The following is a 14,710-nucleotide window of genomic DNA, read 5'->3' on the forward strand; positions in this document are numbered from 1 at the left end:
CATACATGCGAACATTTGGTCAGATGTGCACAAGTAGGTGTAATACCTCAGGGAAGTGACCAGTTATATTATGTGTTCTCTGCATCTGCTATGATATTTATGAACCTAGGGAATACTGGAATCTGTGGATGGGTTTAATGAAATTATAGTAAGAAAGTGTGTGAAAATGTTTTTATAACACAGACCTCAAAACAAATGTATTTTTTAAATTTAGTCCAAGTTAAAGATGAATTAGAATGTATACAGAAGAACATTGTTTTCATATGTATTTTGTATTTTCGTATTACTTGCCATTTACAGTTTAAAGCCTTTTTAGTATATGTTATTATAACAGTTATATTATCAAATTTATATTTCAGAAAATCATCCATTTCCCTCACTTTAGATGGCAACAGAAATCAGAGTGTAAAGAAACCAAGTGGTATTTACAACCCCAAATACTTGTGGATCAGGATTGCTCTTTTTGAGAAACAGCTGGCCAAGATTTTAGACTATCTTGTCAAAAACTGGAAGTAAGCAGCTTGGTTTTAAAGTTATGCTCATAAAAGATATTAAATGAATGTATTGATTTTGAAACGTGGCTAATGGGGTGTATCTTTTCTGAGTTCCGGGTGGATTGATGGTTATTTCCTCTCTTCCAAGATAACATATATATTATTTGAAAACTGGCATGCAGTCTTTCATTTTTGGGGTACATGTTTATCTTGTGAAACTCCTTAGTAAAGATTGTCATGCAGACATTATGGAAAACTATTCAGTTTTATAACTAAGTCTGCCACTTATTCTAAAAGCCCATTTGCTTAAATGCCCTCTTTTTGGAGTAAATACGAAGCATCTCCTGAATGATTTTTTTTGTTGTTGTTATTCTCTCTTTTCTTATGCAGAACATTCTCATGTTTTGTTTATTTGTATGTATGAACAATCGTTATTAATTAACATAAGTGAGCATTATTGGACTGCAAGATTACATACACAGGTACCCTCTAACATTGCAACTTTTTGTTAAATGCTGGACTTTTAAGGGGCTGTAACATTATAGAAACCCTGTTATTTCATTCCAGAATATCTGCAAACATGATTTTCAGACAACTAGTTATTTAATGAAAATATACTAAATGTTATTTGGTTTTCTACCTTGAAACCTTTTATGAATAGATGAATGATTTATAGTGCCACCAGTGTTAAGTTGCTTAGGATTTGCCCTCCTTATTGCCGTACATTCCCCCTTCTCAGTCACATCTTATAACTTATAATAGCCTCTCCTCACAAACTACAAGGACTAACAAAATGCACCTTTGGGCAATATTTATTTATTTATTTATTTATTTATTTATTTATTTATTTATTTATTTATTTATTTATTTATTTATTTATTTATTTTTACAATGAGTTTTATTAGGAAGAGCTTGTCTAATGTTAAATTGTTTTTCCAGTAAATATTATGAGGAGTGGGCATTAATAGCTGATGGTTGTGATGGACCTATTCTCTCCTCTCTCTTAGGTAATGGTTGGCTTCCTTGATGTTTTGCTTAATTTTTTTTTTGTTTGGGTTATTTTCTTAGAGTTGTTAATTACATATTGTTATTATCCAGTCAGTGTATTTTAATTGCCATTTCATATTAGTTATTAAAGCATGTGAGGATGAATCATGAGAAATTACTCAACTGAGGAAAAAATTAATGAATTAATTATTGCAAAAGATGTTCCATAGAAATACAATCACTTCTGTATTTCATTATCCTTTCATATAACATGCAGTCATACCACACCTCCAGATCTTTAAATATTGCATGTTATGATGCTGGTACTATGTGACCTGCGATAATTTCATATCTCCATGCTTGTGTTTAGTTGGTCCCTGTGCCCTGGAATATACCAAGATGAAAACCACTGACCATCTGTGGACAGACCCGCCTGCAGATGAGCTGGTGCAAAGACACAGGATCCACAGTGGAGGCAATCACCACATTACCAGGCCAGACTCCCCAAAGAGGCCTGGACTGCAGGTATATAGCTGTTTTTAAATCTCACGTGGTGTAACACAGCACAGTTTTTCATAAAATCACATGTAATTTTCAGGTTCCTAGTGACCACATTGTGGCGGGTTGTCCACATTATGCCTAGGCACCATTTATTATGCCATTAGGGTTAGCACACTGGTGTGACTCTTGGTTGTGTCATGATGCTACACCTAACAGCATGCTCTCATTGTTTATTATGTCATTGCTCATAGTCATTGGCACTGCTGACCTAATAGCAGTTTACCTGTTAAGCCTCCTACATGACATGAATTATTTACATGCAGAGAAGAATTACATTACTTCTTAATAGAGTTTTGCTTATTAGAACCTTGTTATACATGTGAAGGGCATCAGTTTATTGAGGTTACTTTTCTGCTCTTTTTCCATAAAGAAAGCTTGTCTGTCTGTATATTTATTTATTTATGATTAAGGAGACCTGTTTTGGCTGCATTTTGTCATATAAAAAGTGTTTTCAGACTCTTCTGAATGAAATTTTCAGTGTAGAAATGGTAAACTTCCAATTTTCAGTCATTAAATATAGCAGCCTGTCACTGCTGCCATGTCCTGTTTTCAGTACTAAGCTCGTGTGTGTAGAGGCCAGGTGACGGCAATAGAGAGACACAGGGCCAATTATATGTACTGGTTTACACCGAAGAAAATAATTTCAATAGGATTCCTTTCAGATAATTACTTGCTTGCAACAACATGTTGTATGCAAGAAGTAGGCTTTTTGAGAAGCATTGGTTGATCTGACATAGAATAAAGTTGACACAAAGCTGCTAATAGGGCTATATACTTCTTCGCTCAACTTATTTTAAATATTGATACAACTTTATAAATATAATGAAATCAGCTGTATAAGCAATTAATACTTTACCTATGAAAGTTTACAGTTTGTATATTCTGCATATAGTGATTAGTTAGACTACCAGAAGCTGACGGCACCTGCATGTTGGTGTGCATTACTTATGATGTTGATGTGACTTTGGAGAAGAGAGATGGAAAGTGTTATTTGTGGTTTGGATAGACTCTGCATGTTTGTATGGATCACAGGGCAAAATCAGTAGACAGAGCTCCATTATAAAGATAATGAGCAGAAATTTGATGTTTACTGTCAAGTTGTTTTGGAAAATTGGATGGATTCAGGGGATTTTAATGTCATGTCCTAGAATTACATGATGGGAGTAGTGCAGAAATGAAGATTTGAGACTTAGTACAACCTTGGGTTGATATTGTTCATGGTATTAAAATGACTGAAGTTGAGAAATATTGGGAATTCTGCTAACAGGAAAGTGAATAAGGGTATGAGGTGAATTTGTTAAACAGTTAAAATAGGTTGAGTGAAAGACTATTGGCATAGAAAACCTCAGAATGTTCAGTCAGTTTGCCAGTTCATTTGAAGAGATCTTCACTTGTTGTGTGAAATTCCACAGAAAAAAGACCAGGAAGGCAAGAACAAGAAATAACAGTTTCTTCATAATAGATCAGAAAAAGAAGTTTAATTTTATACCAAGAAGAAAGAAAGTTACAATAGTGCACATAAACATGCAGAATATTGGGGAAAATGTCCATAACAAGGTAAATTTCAAAGATAAAAGAAAAGAGAACAAGAAGAAGAAAACCCCAACTATATGTTTAAATATATAACACTTGTAAACACATGCCATTAATATAGGAAATCTTTTTACTAGATGTATGGACCCAAAGTTGAAGTGATCTTAAAATGACCTTCATGCTGAAGGTTGATTGTTTTGCATATTCAGCTATGTAGTCATGACCTTAAACATGATGTTCAAGAGTGAAATATCTGTGCCAAAGCTCCAAGTATATGTTGTGTTATTTTAGATAAAACTTCTGTCAGGCGGATTTATAAAGCTGGAAAATGTGCATTCAACCGTACATTTGAAAAAGTGAATGAGTCACCTGTTGGATAATTGCACCAAAGAGATAAAGTGCTGTAGAATGATCATTTATATGCACAGGCTTTGGAAGTTCTTGAAACCTTTATCATTATACTTCACAGTTAATTCCTTATATTTTTGAAAATAAAAAAATGTGAAAGAATTATCAAAAGAAAAAAAAAAAAGAAAGAAAAAAGGCAATTCTTTCTGGCCCATGCCCATCATAATGCAATATTTTAATAAAAGTTATATTTCTTCTAGATCCGGAGACACACCAGTAGCAGCAGTGAGGAGAGCATGAGGGGAGCTCCAGTGTCGGCCAAAGAATATGTAGAATCTCTTCATCAGAATTCCAGGGTGCTTCTCCTGTATGGAAAGAATAATGTCCATGTTCAGCCAGTATGTGTTCAATATGTTTTATATGGTATCATTTGATAAGACAACAGTGTTTGTTTAAAAGTTTCTTTATGCTATGATAAACCCGGCAAATTGTATATTAATTTTTTTAGTGCTCAGTTCTTACAGTTTTACTTGAAAATTGTTAAGGAGCCCGTCTTGAGAAATCTAACCCAAAGCTGCATAATTGTTACAAACCAGCAGAATACTGATAAATTTCAATATACATACCTGAAAGCAATTGCAGCGGAGAGTCATTAATCTTGCAATTATTGCATCTACCTTGATACTTTTATAAGGCCTTTTATTTCACTTCAAAAGTCTGAGAATCGTGCCGAATTGATATTCATTCAATCTCACTGATTTGATATAAAAAGAAATTCTTTGTATGTTATAGTATGTTTTTGCCTGCAGAAAGAAGATGCACAGCCCTTGCCTGGCTACCTGTCTCTTCATCAGTCTGCAGATGGACTGACCGTCAAGTGGACACCCAATCAACTGATGGGTGGTGGACAGAACACTCAGGAAGACACGGATAAAAGGTGACCTACAGATACACTGAAATGATTGATCATAAAGCATGCCCCTCTTGTCTTTAGTCATTTACCAATGAATCAGCGCAGAAAAAAATCCTTGATATTTGAAAACTGATGTTGTTCATGTATTACCTTTTGCTTTTTTTTTCTTTTGAATGTTGTCAATTGGAAATGAATGTGGTACTTTGATTATTCTCCTTAATCATGCTATTGTTAGTTGTTAGTCTTTGTGATTGACTCATTCTGCACACTTTGACTGTGCACATTTGTTCTATTTTTTATTTGATTGAGCAGAATACACATCATTTTTCCTAGATCTTTTGTGCACCAGTGATTTTTCTGTGATTGACAATATATTGTATAGTTCAAATGCAGTGGATGTCATTTAGGTCTGCATACATGGCTCACAAAGATAATCCAAATAGTGTGTTATACTGATATAATTGTGGCAATTAAAGCCTTTTTTTAACCGTAAAACAGGGGTTGGTGGGGAACTTTATATTGAGTTGGTGGAATACTTTTGTCATGGTTTAGAATGTAAGAATGAGTGAATGCAATGCTTATAGTACATACATGCGCATATTGAAATTTTGTTTGACCTCAAATGTTATTTGGAATCACATAGCACAAACCATGTCTCAGTGGAAGTTCACTGATTGTTAGATGGCTGTTAAATGTAGGCGGTGTAAAGATTGGTAATAATACATAATGTAAAATCTTATTAGAGAGAAATGATGTGTAAAATCCCATCAGAGAGAAGTGATGTGTATTTTGTCTAGAATTTTCTGTTTGCTTTATCAAATTACCACTGAGTGTGTTGTAATGAGCAGTTGTTCTTATGTTCTGTAAAGTTTTAAAACCTTTTTTGTAAAATATTAAAGCTTAAAAGCAAATTTTATCTGTTTTTAAAAGAGTGTTCCTTTCAAAAATCTAGAAATGACATGCCTCCTGCTCAGGCTAACACTTTCAAATTTCTCATAACTTGTTTTGCATTTGTGTCTTAATGATATTTATGTTTTCTTTTTTACTCACTCACATCTGTTTCCCCCCTTTAGTTCCTCTCATCATTCTGCTAGCAACCATATTCATAGACATAAATATAAGCGTTTCCTCAAGAAAAGGGGTTCACAGGAGTGAGTATAATTTTTTCCATTCCTAATGTTTTTCTCTTTAGTTGCATTCACCCATACCAAGTTAAACCAGTTCAGCACCAGGTAATCTTCTCCTGCTAATCAGCTGGGCAATGTGCAAGTTATTTAGACCACGTTCCCATACCAAGATTGATCTAGCAGGATCGACCCATCTCCGTTGGGGTTCCCGCTAAATAACATTCTGCTTGAGCGACTCTGATGTCTGGCAGTTGTTAAGGGGTAATTAACTAACATTTAGCAGCTGCAGTAGACGTGCCAGACATCTAAGCCACTTAAGTAAAATGCAATTTAGCGAGAATCCCCTCGGAGACAGACCAATCCTGTTAGTATGATAGGGGTATGGGAATGGTCCCTTAGTCATCTATTAGTTAATTGTGCCACCAGCGTATGCATAGGAGGTACTTTGATATTAGCCCCAAACCACTGCACCCTCCTTGTCTGTTGCATGGGAATCAAGGAACTGGCATTTAGTAGGACTGAGACTGACATTTCATTAAAAGTTAAAAGGAAACATAGACTAAAATGTGTTTCACTAACCAAGGGAAAAGCAGATATAGTTATAATATAGAAGTTAAAAGGGAACAACACAATCCCAGCACTGAAGTCACTTTTTCCTAAACTATGGGTTTAGGGGCTGTGTGCTTTTTTTTATAAACTTCATGCAATTATACGGTAGTGTTTCCCATATGCTGTCAGAGTTTGTGATCAATAAGTACATTTTCAGCACAGTTTCTACCTTTTTTTTTTTTTTTTTTTTGGGGGGGGGGGGTCAAAATTGAAAATTTATTAGATATCTCTTCTGATCCTATCTTATTATCCATTTGTCATGTCTAATGCCAGCTGGTGGTACAAACGCAGGAGGTGGTAATTTTGTGAGTTTTAACAATTCATCCAGTAGACCTGTGTAAAATCAACTTACTACTGGGCTACTGGGATGGGGACTGACTAATTACTGGGCAAGGTGAATTTGATCTGGTGCTGAAATGGTTTAGTGGGAAGGGTGTTCTTTTTTTAATCTTTTACCTCATGTTTTTTCCTTTATCAGCAGCTTTGATTATCAGTTGCGTCATTTCTCTATTACATATTTTTTGATTTAAGAAAAATGATGAAATTTATGAATGTAAATAATTTATGAGCGAAAAGTATCTGGCAAAAGCAAGGGATTCCTCCAGCTTAAGTTGAAAAATTTGTTATTGGAGATTTTTAACAGCATTTTTAACCTTAATGACCACCTTAATGACTAACTTTGGATGGTAGTGCCTTTGCTGTTTGGTAGTAACAATGTGGGAGCAGAAATGAATAATATATACCTAATATCTATAATTAGAATAATAGAGGCTGGGTACTGATGCAAAAGTTATTAGAATAGGCAAACTCATAGCAAAAATGGGTTTTATATTTGTTGCAGTCTTTTACATCAGTAAGACTCATCCTTGAATATTGCAATGGATTTGGAAACAGTAGAAGTAATTTGTCCTTATATGTATGTGCTTGTTTTATAACAAAAGAAATGTGATTTAGTCTCTCATATATTTTTCACATGCAATGAGCACTAGACCTTTACATTGCAAAACATTTCCTAGAAATGCCAGTAAGTTTCCCTTAATCATCTAGTCATACACCACCCAAAAGTATTGAGAAAATGACACCTGATTTTGAGTTTTTGGTTTAATTTTTAATCACTCTTGCAGTGAGTATGGAAACTGATGAACTGTTGGCGTGATGGTATGTTTAGAATAGGGGTTATAGATTGTTATGTTCTTGGTGGTTTTGGACTTGATAAAGGGAATTTCCAGGAAAAATGAGTTTTCCTATAAAATGTCAAAAGAACATTGCATGACCTTAAGAGCACGCAAGGGCCACTTGAACTTAATGCTGAATTTTATTTTCCTCGAAATTTAAATAGTTTCCCACAGAATACCATATCCAAAACCATTCAAAGAACGAAAGTCAAGGTTTTTGAATCACTTTTGTAACTAAGATTAAATACTGGTTTTGCATAGGGTATAACATTGTGATTAAGGAGGGAATCGCTGAAATATCCAGAAAAGTTAATTTTTCCAATACAAAGGTCTAGTGCGCATTGTGTGCTTTAAATGCCTCTGGCAACAGCTTTCTCTGTGTAATTTTCCAGTATCTACTGGGACTATGCCTTGGCCATTCATGTGGATGAGATAGTCTACCTTCACTGCCATCAGCAGCGTAAGTACTTCTGATTGTTTACACTGCGAAAATGAAACAGATTCAGCTCATTTTGAATATTTTTTTTTTTTAGTACAGACACAGTGATACAGATTCAAAATGCAAAAAGATAGCAGACCTGGCAAGCTATATATGAGTGTTTAAATTGGAATACTTTCTGTAACAAAGTATGAAACATAAAAATATTTATATCCATAGCAAATGTGGAGTTCTTAAATTTATGCATAAAACTATTTTTAGCTGACAGTGGTGGCACCCTGGTCCTAGTGGGGCAAGATGGTGTCCAGCACCCCCCTATACATTTCCCCAAAGGCGGTCATCTGCTGGCCTTCCTGTCCTGCCTAGAGAATGGCCTGCTGCCCCATGGTCAGCTTGACCCTCCCCTATGGTCACAAAGAGGTAAAGGTAGGTGTGGTGTTGATGTCCTCCCTAGTACTGTAGAGCCATAAGACATAATTCCATTCTGTTTGTGAATTCTTGGTTTTATATGTGCTTTTTCATCAGACTGATTTCTTGCCATGGAAAGCTGACAGTGCATTCAGAACAGTGGACTAACAGATCTGAAGATCACCCACTAAAAAGCTTGCAGCTTAATTCCCAATTAGACACTGAATAGATTCTCCATGGGGATTACTCAACAAGCATTGTAGTTGGTTGGCCATATTTGATCCATGGATCAGTTAGTCCAGTGTTCTGAATGCGGCTTAAGCTTATTCTTTTCTCATTTTGCTCAATGACATTGTAAGTGAGTGGAAATGTATGCAGTGTCCAGCTATGAAACTGGTTAGCTTAGGTAGTGTGTTCTATTTTGAACGGTCACAAGTAGACAGGAAATGTGCCAGTGCTGTGCTGTGAGACACCCATGCTAGCATAGATTTTTTTCTTTGTCAAATATTGAAGAAAATTTAAATGAACTGAAAAATGAGAAATAAATTATCATTTGCATCAATTCATTGATTTGGTATAAAAAAAGTTAAAAGACTAGGTGAGGTTATTTGCTGGCATGGTTTGGAATGACCATGTCTAGATGCACAGACTGCCATCTCCATGGGATTTTCAAGGGAAAAAATCTGTGTTGTTGCATATTACTACACTCTTGGTGAGACTGGACCAAGCATAGAAATCTTAAGTAAACTTTCTGATTCTCTTTGTTTTTAATCAAAATTGGCCTTCCTATGTTTTATCCAGTGTCATCAAAATTTTTTGTACTTTGAGTTCCATATATTATGTCATACCAGACAACAAGCTGACCATAATATATAATTTTACTCTCATGGTCATAATGCAGTCTGTGGCATGTGCGGTTTGATTCATGTTGATGGAACTAGTGCTTCTGATATGGACAACTCCTCATTAATAATAGCTGCATTTATATTTTGTTTAGTTTACACATTCTTCAATGTGCATTGGACAGATATTGGCACCATGACTGTAGTTTGACATTTTGTCATACTTAGAGAGAAATTCAGATATTTTCACTGACCAGGAACTATTATATGGAGTTTTTCACTAAGTTTATCTTGACTTACCTTTTGGCCAAAAACTCAGTCTAATGAGTGGAAGTACATGTATGAGGTCATTGTATGTCATGATGGTTTGATGCTGCAAACGGTTTCTTTTAAGATTATAAAATATTCAAGTGGATGGCATCTCATTTTAGCTGTTGCATGCATTTTTACTGTTGAATTATTTTAATTGTATGTATCCTGCTTTTTATGTACAGACACAGTGTGTCTGTACATATAGTCATCATCTGTGTCTATTGTTTTTGGGTGTTGTTATCATTTTCTTTATGCCAGGTCATCCATACATTTTGATTATTTATTTCTGCACATTTTGGTAAGACCTGCTTTAAGATATTGAAACATTAGTAGCATGCTGTTATTAAACATTCTCACAATTGAATAAAAAATTAAGCAATAGATTACCATTTTAATTAATTTTTTCTTGAATGTATAAATAAGTTACAAAAATACACTAACTTGACAACACTTTTTAAGCAATATCACTTTGGCATGTACTAAATAAATATGTTTTATCTATGTATGAAAAATTGCACTTTGAAAGTGATTCTCACATCAAAGACTGCGTAGGCGAGTGATGCACATTAATTATCATCCGATTGAGCTGCATCAGTTTTGATGAGATTCTGTACAAAGAAATCAATATCATGATGTCTGCCTACAGCAGCATGCCTGGCATATTTCATATAACATGGTGAACACGAAGGCAAACCCAATGAGGAGGAGAAGCACCAGAGTGGCCACTGTCTGGATGTTTGATGCTATGAGGACTACAATGTATGCAGCTATGGCAAATGTGCTGCCATGCCCTGAGTGGGGGTCACTTTGGTAGAAAGCAGGGATTGACATAGCTAGAGTATTAAATAGAATTACAAGAATAATAATCCACCATTCTTGAGTGCCGTAGAGAAATTTCTGCATGGGTGCTACCTGTTGAATGTCACGTATCCTGCTTTCGTTTGCCTCTGTGTTCAGAATGATGTGTTCCAGGGTGTCAGCAAAAGCTTCACCGTATTTTTCTCGGTATACCTCTACTGCATCTCCAAAATCTCTAGCTGCGTACTTACTGATGAGGAGTAGGCACTCCAGGATCCAGTAGTAGTTCACCAGGATGAAGTTTACCAGGCTTAGGAAGGGAATGAGAACAGTGCACAAAATCATGAAAGCTGATCTGAATGATAACAAATAATCCTCACTGATGTAATTGTCAGCATGAATCTGAAAACCCAGCAGCAGCAACATAACAGCGAACAAAAAAGAATTTCCCACAATACAAATATACGTTCTTGTTAGAATTCCACCACAGAAGCCTGTTCTCTCCGATACCTTAAAACCATGCACATTTAAAATTAGTTCCATATCTTTCACAAGTCTTCGCACCATATACATTCTGCTTACATAGACTATGGATAAGTCCACAAGATCTATGAACAATAGAATCATACCAGTTATTTGCCAGGCATTACCAAACTGGTAATCTTTTCCAACAGCTAGTCCAAAAACGGTGAAAATTATGATTGGATAGAGGAGAAATTCGTAGCAAAGATTGGTGATATACTGAATGCGTTTATTTCTGTGTTTATCCTCCTCTGATGTTTCTGTCATTCCAGTATTTTTATTTTTGTAATACCTTAACTTAAGGTAGAAATAGATGACAAGGAGAACAATGTTCTCTAGGATCCCAATGATAAGTGCAGGGATTTTAAAATGTAAAAAGTTTGGATCAACCGCAATATCCGCTATGGTAAATACAAGGTTGGCTAAGAATACGCAGTGCATGAATACTTCCAATGAGGTGGCTATGCATGGGTTGAGGGGTTTCTCTGTCTGGGATGTAATTAATTTATGTCCAAGGTTAGCCTGGTCCTGATTTGCTCCGTATGATAACCGTTGGGTGTCAGAGACAAAACAGTGGTTTTTCAGTCTGTCACTGGCACTTATGTTGCCTGCACCGACATCTTGTCTGACTGCAGCCTGGTCTTGGTGGATGATTCTGTCACTTGTAGAAATATTGTCCATTTCTGGAATTGAAACGGCAACTTGGTCATTTTTTATTCTAGGTGTAGGCATTTCCACACTTGGGACAACTTGATTAGATTTTACGTGAGTGGTTCTTGGCTGTGTTTTTCTGTTCACAAACGTCTTTGTTGAACCAGCCTGTAAGTTAATGGTCCTTCCTGATGCATCTGTGTATGTAATTTGTTGCCCTTGATGGTAAGTAACTGCCGGACTGTCACCTTGACCTTCAGCCCCTGCGTGGTTGACTACTATTCTAACTGTCTTGTGCACAACTTTCGGCATTATGAAGATTTCTGTCTTTTATCCTGAAATGAAAGCATGTCTTGAATACTTATGAAAGACAAAGTGGACTATGTACACAAAACCACAAACTGGATGGACATAGAGTGACCTTAACCACAAATTTAATCATCAATAATAATAATAGATTTTTATTCATAATGAAATATTTGGAAAAGTGTGCTTAGTTTGAGGTTCATTATTTTTTATGCCTGAGGCCACATGGGGATAATAACCTGTCAAGGGGAACTTTTCCACCCAGGGGATAATTCAGACATCATTGACTACATTGAATGACAACACACTGAGTGAAAGCTTTAATCCTATTTCCTCAGATATTTTTATGATAGATAGATCTGTTGAATTTAGCATTGGCAAGTCACTGTTGTATATTCCTTTTTCTTGGGAATGTGAATTTTTCTTGGTCTTTTATTTAGACATATTTATTGGACATCGGAAATATTTTTAAATTGTAGAATCCAAGAATTTAAATAATCTGTGTATTAACATTTTGAATTTTTTGTAATGAGTTTAAAAATTGATTATTAATTATTGAAAAAGTATAAAATATATTGCATATAGAAAACTTACATGAGATTGTATTTTCACCTTTTTGAATGAGCTAGATGACGGTTTCTTAAAAAAGTTCATTAGCCTGTTAGTTATACATGGATTGTTAAATTAATCAATTCACAGACAGTTTTTATCTTAACATTTTCATCAATAATTTTGATCAATGACAAATGAATCAATGATTACAACTCGGCGTTAGAACATCAGTGCATGACCAGTTTGTCCTGAGGAAGGCTCTTGAGTTGAGCCGAAAATAAGGTGGCACGAAAATATTTAGATAAAAACTGTCTGTGAAATGATTAATTTAACAATCCATAGATGACAGTTATTTACACAGGATAAATCACCAAGAGATACCCCATACAGGAGGTTGATAGCATGTAAACATGCTGAGTTGGCAGTAGCACTGTTTTCACAGGAAGCTTTTTTGGTGTTTGAGAAGTGATCATGATTGGTTTCTAGTGTAATTTGAGACATGTCTCAAAATTTACAATGGTTGTGTGGAAAGGTAGAAAAGAAAATGGTGTGTTTGTTTTTTTCCCCTTTTATTCTAGAGGTATGATCCCCAGAAGACAGATCGACAGGTGTAATTTAACACTTTTGATAAAATTTGTAGTACAAATTTTAAGAAGAATTATAGCTGGGTAACATAGCCCTTTTCACTAGCTACACAATGCCATGAGAATTGTTTGTATAGCTGCTTTGGGGACAGGGAAAGTCCTGAAAGTGAAAGTTAAATTTTTATTCCCAAAACATTTCTGTTACATAATCTGAGGAAATGGGGAACACAATTTTTAGTAAAAATGTATCAATAGTGTGCAGAATCATATTTTTTGGTTTTATAAATACTTATGAAGGTATTACACCCTCTTTTAAGTTGAAATATTTTTACACTAGCATTCCTCATGTCACTGTATATTGGACACATATTGGTTTTACTGCACTCACCTATTTAGTGACTTTCTTTGAATTTGTCAAGCTTCTCTTTTCCTCTCCATCCATTTTAACGTCTTGAAATTCTTCTATTACTTCATAATATATATGTTCTGCTTCCAAAATGAGTTTAACGGCGAATTTGACAGCTAAACTTTCTGTTTTATTCAATATGGTGGACTCACTATTTGCTTGTATTTATACAGCAACATGTCACATGGTACACAGGATAAAAGCCAGGTATCCGTGTATCCAATAGAATGCACAGCCCAAACAATGAACCTCAGGTCTACGTCAGTAGGTTTTGTGTTGACCAAAGTAATGTAACCAGTATACCGTGAGAAGAGCTTAATTACTGGCCTTTTAAGTTTGCCATATTTATGTTAAGATGTTATTTCTGGGATTAGAAAGTTTTTTGGCAATATTTCTTAGCATATATGACTGCTGTTGACATCTAATAATTGTTGAATTTAAAATGTTTTCAGGATGCCCAATGTTTTAATATTGAAAATAAAGCAGAAATATAGTACATGACCTTGAAAAAAAAGCTCAAACTAAGATTTAAATTTTTAGTGATTTTTACCTGGATTATTTGTTGTGGAGTTTTAACACTGGGAGAAAATCAATGATTTAATGATTCAATTCTTCATGAAAATAGGAAAGAAATTACACATTGCTGGTTGAAATAATTGCTATAGAATTTCATAACCTAATGAGATATGTAATATACAGAGAGAAAATTGAAGTGATTATCCAAAGGTTCAGAAAAAAGCACAGATATTAATGACATACATAGACAGGAGAGAGGCAGCTTATTGCCACTAGCCTCCAACTTGATTTTTATATTGATTTTCTTTATGAGTTAAAAATTCATGCTTAGAGAATGCTGTGTTATGATTGGAACTCGGCAAAAGCATTGGGGCTTTTTCTAGTGTAAGTAAGCTGTATTGATCCTGTTTTACTTATTACAACATTGATGCTATTACTGCTAAACCTAAGGAAATTTGGTTGTTGCATTAAATCAGAATTAATGCTAAATGATGGAACTTATACAGCCAAGATGGTTTTTCTATTGCTTGATGTATAATTGAGAAGTGATAAAAACCCAATACATAAGCTATTGTCTTTCATGCACATTACCCTGATTTGATGAAATAGTGATGAGAAGCTCTTTAT

General features: G+C 34.9%; 2 protein-coding genes across 5 annotated transcripts in view; one reads left to right on the plus strand and one right to left on the minus strand.

Annotated features, from left to right (window-relative positions):
- LOC106150923 (small G protein signaling modulator 2) overlaps window positions 1-14,710 on the plus strand; it is a 45,204-nt gene that overhangs the window by 10,838 nt on the left and 19,656 nt on the right. For 2 of the 4 annotated variants that reach the window (XM_087019066.1, XM_087019046.1), the window contains exons 5-12: window positions 360-512; window positions 1,434-1,501; window positions 1,852-2,006; window positions 4,184-4,321; window positions 4,733-4,860; window positions 5,910-5,987; window positions 8,140-8,207; window positions 8,448-8,612. In XM_087019066.1, the coding sequence (XP_086875192.1) occupies window positions 360-512; window positions 1,434-1,501; window positions 1,852-2,006; window positions 4,184-4,321; window positions 4,733-4,860; window positions 5,910-5,987; window positions 8,140-8,207; window positions 8,448-8,612 (953 nt within the window). The remainder of the gene's footprint in view (window positions 1-359; window positions 513-1,433; window positions 1,502-1,851; window positions 2,007-4,183; window positions 4,322-4,732; window positions 4,861-5,909; window positions 5,988-8,139; window positions 8,208-8,447; window positions 8,613-14,710) is intronic. The other 2 variants (XM_087019055.1, XM_087019074.1) reach the window with 2 other exon arrangements.
- LOC112041363 (uncharacterized) lies at window positions 10,120-13,803 on the minus strand. Its single transcript, XM_024074452.2, has 2 exons — window positions 13,550-13,803; window positions 10,120-12,054 (listed from the first exon to the last, which is right to left on the minus strand). Exon 2 carries the CDS (start codon window positions 12,029-12,031, stop codon window positions 10,376-10,378), a length of 1,656 nt encoding a protein of 551 aa, XP_023930220.2. The 5' UTR covers window positions 12,032-12,054; window positions 13,550-13,803; the 3' UTR covers window positions 10,120-10,375.

The sequence above is a fragment of the Lingula anatina genome, chromosome 1, assembly GCF_051362555.1.
Source record: "Lingula anatina isolate TDL-2025a chromosome 1, LinAna3.0, whole genome shotgun sequence".
Lineage (NCBI taxonomy): Eukaryota > Metazoa > Brachiopoda > Lingulata > Lingulida > Lingulidae > Lingula > Lingula anatina.

What these genes read in the sequence shown, in the direction of transcription:
- LOC112041363 (XM_024074452.2), bottom strand. Translation starts at nt 12,031, where the DNA reads ATGCCGAAAGTTGTGCACAAGACAGTTAGAATAGTAGTCAACCACGCA.